At 30.9% G+C, this 6763-nt stretch overlaps 1 protein-coding gene across 1 annotated transcript; it reads left to right on the top strand.

The window, feature by feature from the left end:
* The first annotated feature begins 534 nt into the window (after window positions 1-534).
* LOC122312322 lies at window positions 535-1367 on the top strand. Its single transcript, XM_043126878.1, has one exon. The coding sequence runs from the start codon at window positions 682-684 to the stop codon at window positions 1144-1146; it is 465 nt and encodes a 154-aa protein (XP_042982812.1). The 5' UTR covers window positions 535-681; the 3' UTR covers window positions 1147-1367.
* The last annotated feature ends 5396 nt before the right edge of the window (window positions 1368-6763 follow it).

The following is a 6763-nucleotide window of genomic DNA, read 5'->3' as shown; positions in this document are numbered from 1 at the left end:
TCGTAAAGTAAATCTGACTTCTCATTTAGAGTCAAGTCAGATTTTTGTAAATTTATTTTTATAAAATTTCTTTATTATGACTGTAAGGTAACTCTCATAAGTTCGTAACTCCCTACATTTTTTTTTTTTTTCTTTTCCTTCAATTATAACATGTCATTATCAAATCTTATTCAGACATGCATATAGTGTCTTATTGAAAAATTTGATCATGAACTTGCGTCTCGATCAAAGTCTATTATGGATTTATAACACATATATATACATGATCTAATAAAAAGTATTAATTTTATTTTTATTTTAAATTCTGTTTATTATCTTTAAACAATGGAATTTTCGTTGATCTCTAACTTTTTTGAGTGGAAGGAAAAATACTTGGAATTTAATATCTGACATTCATTAAACTATATATAATCTATGTAATTGAATTTTAGAAAAAAAAAAAAAAAAAAAGTAAATACTGACAGCTGTTGATTTCTCTTATTAGAAAAGAATTCTAATGAGGAGAAAGAAACTTGAGTCCCAAAGAAAAAGAAACACTCAAGAGGCTCAAACTACGTACAGTGGTAAGACTCCTAGTCCTATCCTCTCTCTGATTCGTATCCCATTAAAACGAACACCTGCCATTGAAGATCCACATCAAAACCCAACAGCAAACCTGTGTTTTTTATTTTATTTTTTCCAATGCAGTCTTACACCAATTTCTCACACGCTTGTTACCAAAGTTTTATTCTGCACGACGGCTTCAAGTCCCCGGAGCTCCCAATCTCCAACCTAGAGTTGATTAGCATGCAGTACTCCTGGCCGGAGTATACCAGCCTGAAGGACCTGCTGCCGGAGAGAAGGAACTACTCCAGCTGGTACGGCGAGATCCCGATCAAGAACCCGCTGGTCAAGCACGCCGCTCTTGCTTATCTCCAGCCGGCCATGACGACGCCTCTGCGCGAGAAGGGCTTCTTCGGGAGGCTCAGGGAGCAATGCTTGTGCCAGAGCGGGTGCTTTGGGGTGTTTACTTGGCTTTGCGAAGCCGTTTCGAGGATTAAGTTGACGTCTCGGGTGCCAGTATTAGGGGATGAATACAATGCCGAGGATGAAGATCATCAGCAAGACGAGAAACATCACAGCAGTGAGAGAGACAGAGAGAGCTGAGGGACTTTTTCTGCAAACTTTTTGGGTTTGACCGGTGGATATGAGGTCTTTTTTTTCTTTTCTTCTTTTTCTCTCTATTTTCAAGTCAATTAGATTGATTTATTATTACTTAGTTTTAAGGGGGTCGATTCTGTACATTTGTTGAGGTTTACAGGTTGTGTCCAAAGAATTAAATATATTATTCAACAATATATGATTCATGGCAGAGAGAATTAATTATTTTTTTGGGTTATATTCTAATATTATATATGTGTTTCTTTTACATGGAATTATTATTTTTTTTTCCTTATAGCTACTAATTAAGATGAATTATAAAACATTAAAAGTTCTATATGCAGACATTTTTATTAACTCATTACACATTCTATTTATGTAATTGACCATGCCACTTTTTAAGTATAAAATAATTATTTTAGTCAATCACATTAATAGAATGCTTAATAAATATGACTGTATACAATATAATTCATATTATAAGAATTTACAGACAACATAAATCTTGTAAATCAAATCGTGCAATATCTATATTATAGATGATGTATTTTCCACACTGACTTAAGATTAAGATAACTATTTTGAAATTATTGTATTATAGCCTCTAGAGAATGGCAAGTGCGACAAGCTAGCATGCCCATGGTGGCATTTATATCAAATTCCATAACATTATAACTTACTGCACATGCCATGTCTTGATCCATAACTACGACATTTTTTGAAGAAGATTTTATTTATAAATCTATTTATTGAAATATCAAACAAAAAGTTCTATTGGGAAAACAGTATCTGATTTTTAAATTTTTTTGAATACTAATAAATAATATATTATATAAGAGCTTAAAAATAATAAGAAATAATATTTACAATCGTGATTATGATGCAGTCTTTTTAAAAAAAGTAAATTAATATAAAATTTATATAAAAAAATTAATTTTTTAATAATAAATTTTATTTTTTTAAAATTAATTATACAATATTTATACATTCTATTATTATATATAATATTACTAAAAAATAATATAATTCTTTTCTTCCGTTAGTGCCATAAAACTCGGCCAATTGGGCGTCAAGAAATTGTCAGTATCGGTTGACTTTAATATTGCCTCGAATTTCACTTTTACTTTTGGAATCGAGCTTCACGTTACGACTAACTAACGTGGGGAGTGCTCGTCAAAAGTTCTTGCTTTACAGAGCTAATTAAGGTGGCAGTTTACTAATTGAATTCACGTTTTTAATTCGGAAAATTATATTTAGCACAGCTACGTCACATGCTTCTCAATAAATATGTAGCGTAGAAATATTGAGTAAAATACTCTTTAAACTCCTACATGCTTCTTAAAATGTCCACTAATTAAATCAAATTACTCGATTTTCACTCTTAAAATCGGCAAATTTGATAGCATTATAAGATTTAATTTAATCGTGCGTCCAAAATATGTTCTTGTCTGGTTTTGTGTACTTCCTTTGGTCTATTGACTCAAGTGAATGTTCTGAACTTATTTAAAAATCTAAACGAAGTTTAACTCTCAAATCATTATGCACCACTAAACTTAAAATTTATTCACACGTAAGATTTATAATTTTTTTCAACTCAACACATCTTTACATGTGATACTCACAATTTTTTTCAATTTTCAATAAATACGTTTAAACTCTTCTTAACATCTAAATATATTTAAACTCATATCATGTGAGTCTCATAAAATTTATTCTATCATCTTAAATTACTATTATCTATAAAGAATTTAATTAATCACAACTTAATTCAATATCCAAACTTGACCTAACAGGGAGAGAAAGGTGCTTTGGCTGGATTTGATGCCCCTCTTTTATCTTAGGGAACAACTGAGCTAAAAAATCCTCCCAAACCATGAATGGAATGGACCCAGCTTTTCTTTAAATTTGGGAAAGCCATCTATAATATGATCAATCATGCCTATTAACACATGGTACATTGAAAAAAAAAAAAAAAAGGCCTTGAAGTTGAGGATTGTTTCTTGAAATGGCAGCTTTGTACGTCCCCCTCACGATATATTTTGAATCAGGTGCTTGACTCTGTCTCTTTGGCCCTCGGATCAAGTCAAGTCTCAACCCCCTTAGCTCACCCCTTTCGTGGCTACAGCTACTCTCGAAGCCGCTTCAAGGGTTCTCAGGAGTTTGCCCTTTACGCAGGTTGAGGAAGTTCTATTTTCGATTATTTAAAGTCTGTGTCTTTGTATATGTGAGAAGCATGTATTTTGTAAAGAAAAATTCTATATAAAAGTCTTACTTTATACATTTTTTTCTAATCAATATGTGATTTATCATTTTTATCATTTTATCTTAATGATTAAATATATATATTTAAATAGAATATTAAAATGAAAAATCACGTGTCAATTAAGTAAATGTGTGGCACTGTAATGTAAGACTTTCTTGAAGAATTTTTCTTTTTTAATATAATAAATTTATAAATGAGTTAGGAGGAAAAGTTTGGAAAAAGAAAAATGTATTGAATGGCCATGAAATCACGTCCCTACACAACGAGCGATCAAAAACTTCTCTAAATCCCCAAGTTTTGCATGCATATAGCTATAGCCGAAGCTTCTACAACTGATCTCTCCTTTCAAGGACTGGCCCATTCAACGGACTAAATGGCTAATTTTTGTGCGGCGCAACTTTGCTAATTGGATCACTTTCAACCCTTTGGGAAGAAAGCATTTTCTTAGGCTGAGAATGTTGATAACCGAAGGCCCACTAACATTCTTTTAATTTCTTAAAACTCTCCATCATTAAAAGATTAAAAAAATTACCTGTTAGTATATATTCATTATAAACTATGAACAAATATATATTAAATACATATGTGAGTTTCGTATCTTTATTCATAGTTTATAATTTATTTTTTTCTTAGAAAAAAATATATACATTATAAGATTTCACTTACGTGGAGGTTTTTGGATGTATTTGTGACACAAGAATAATGAACCATCTAGCATTAATTGAAGGGGAACAAATAATTAGCTTAGATTATCATCTCGAAATTCCAATACAACAAATCGAGCATTTTTCAATGCTTAAAATCGCCGCAAAAATCTTATATAATTGCTGCATTTGTATATTTTCTATGATTTTTATTTTGATATAGTTTTAACAAAATAAAATATTCACTTCTGATCAATTTTAGCGATAAACAAAAATCGTCAAAAAAGACTAATATTACTAGCGATTTTTTTCGGCAGCAAATTTCCAAAAAAAAAAAAAAAAACGATGGAAATGGTGTGATAATATTTGACTTAATGATCACAATCTTTTCGTTGCATATTTTTAATGAGGACCTGTGGTTATAAAGAGCAATTAGTTCGTACATATGAAGTTCTATGGTCTAGTAAGATAACTATCATATAAATATTAAATTAAAAAATGCATGAGTCTGAACAAACATTCATATTGAGTTTCTTATCATTAATAAACAAAGTGGATACACAAAAAATAATTATTTTATTATTAAACAGGTGTGTATAGCACATCATTCACATCACTTAAATAGTAATATTTGATTTGTAAGTTTGAAATTTTAAAATTTAATTTTTAAATCATATTAGGTCACATAAACAGTATGTGATATAGATGCTTTACAGTAATAGTACTCTAAAGAAAATGGTTAAAGCTCTTAGCGCTCTTGGGGATGCTTTGGAGTGGAACATTGCCATCTCTCATTGATTCCAGAAATTGGTTGAAGTCCTTTCTCGCAACCATCTTAATCATCAAAACCCCATCTTCAATACGAGAAACAATACTACTACTCATTGTGAAATCACTATTTATATTAAAATAAATAGATGAAAATAAGTAGATTTTATTATTTATATTTCTAATATTTCCTCTTTTGTGTGAGTCAAACTCTATCTTAATAAATACAACACGTGAAATATTTATTTAATTGAGTTAAGTGGAGAGACAAGATTCCAATTCAAGACTTTTGCTCCAATATTATGTGATCAAATCACTTGTCTTCAAAGAATAAACTGATGAAAAGAATTAGATTTTACATCAGTTTTAACGCTCCAATCCCAACCACATGATCATTTTGCTATGACTTCCATTAACTGTTCTTGCTTCTAACATTTTCCATAGCACGTTCTGATCTCTAAGAGCATTGACAAGTCTAAATTTTGTCTAGAACTTCAAGTTTTAGTTAAAGCCAAAATCTTTGGCTAAGTTAATGTGACTAACTATTTTAAAGTCAAAATAGTAATATAATATTATATATTTTAATTTTTTTTATATTTTACAAAATCACTCTATATATTAATTAATATTTTAATTTTTAAGTCATACCACCATTGATTAGTAACCATATGATCTATCTTTCAAGACTCGATTATCAGTTTTTTATTATTATTATTATTATTATTATTATTGCAAGACTATCAACAAAACAAGCAGGAGAATCATTGGGAAACAGATCCCCCCACCCCCTCCCTCCCCCCCCCCCCCCCCCCCCCCCCCCCCCCAAAAAAAAGAAAAAAACAGCATTAAATCACTAGAAAGAAGCATTTAATCATCCATACCCGATGCTTCAAACACAGAGCCAAAAATGTTGCAATTTTCTCTGCAAATACACATACCGAGTATTTCTACTTTGTCGAACAAGAAAAAATTGGAAAAAATGAAATGAAAAAAAAAACTATAGAGAAGGAGAGGGAGGGAGACATAAATGGTTTGGCAAAAAGGCAATGCTTGCAAAAATGCTTGAGAGAAGACGAAAATGCAATGCTTGCGAAAATGCTTGGAAGAAGATGTGATTTGCGAAAACTTTGTGTTTGGAAGAAGACGAAAATGCTTGCGAGAAGATGAAAATGATTTCCTGAAAGGAGAGGATGAAAAAGGAGAAAGGAGAGGGTGCAATCGATGTAACTAAAAAAAAAAAAAAGGAAAGTGAGGAAGAGAGGTGCGATGGGAACCAACAACGAAAGGGACTTAATATTGCAAAATACTCAAGAAATCTCGATCGAGAAAGAAAATACTGAGAGGAGAGTGAAGGAATGAGAGATGGTAGTTGACGGAAAATCATAAAATATTTAGTTGGTGCTTCTACAATACCTCGCCAAACTTGAAGAGGCACTAACAAATACTATAGTATAAATATCAAACTTAATATCTATAACTAGTCCAATGCTCAACGTTTTAAGCCTAAACTAGTCAAATTTTGCATAGGCCAGGCGTTGGCCAGGCCAATGCTAGTGCTCTAAGAAGTTAGAATCCAGCGCAAGCATGCTAGGGCATGCACCTTGCCTTTAAATCTCTCATGGGTACATTTTAATTATTTAACTAATCGTATATATTATTAGTAGATCGATATTATATGCAGATACGTACGTAATCTGTAAGTCTGTGTTTAAACTAATAAACTAAAACACATACAGCACAACATATATATAATTCTGTTCATATAGATCATCTTTAATTTGTTGTTTACTAATATTAATATTAGTGCTACATATCATAATTATTTTTATTTGTTTCGCACGTTGAATGAGAAAAATATATAAATCGAGTTTTTAATTTCTTAATTAAAAAATGATTAGTCAATCTTTTCGTACGTTTTGTTTATTATTATTTTTCGTTGTCTACTACT

The sequence above is a fragment of the Carya illinoinensis genome, chromosome 6 (genome assembly GCF_018687715.1).
Source record: "Carya illinoinensis cultivar Pawnee chromosome 6, C.illinoinensisPawnee_v1, whole genome shotgun sequence".
Taxonomy (NCBI): Eukaryota; Viridiplantae; Streptophyta; class Magnoliopsida; order Fagales; family Juglandaceae; genus Carya; species Carya illinoinensis.
This window is presented reverse-complemented; position numbering and strand designations above follow the sequence as displayed.

What these genes read in the sequence shown, in the direction of transcription:
- LOC122312322 (XM_043126878.1), top strand. Translation starts at nt 682, where the DNA reads ATGCAGTCTTACACCAATTTCTCACACGCTTGTTACCAAAGTTTTATT.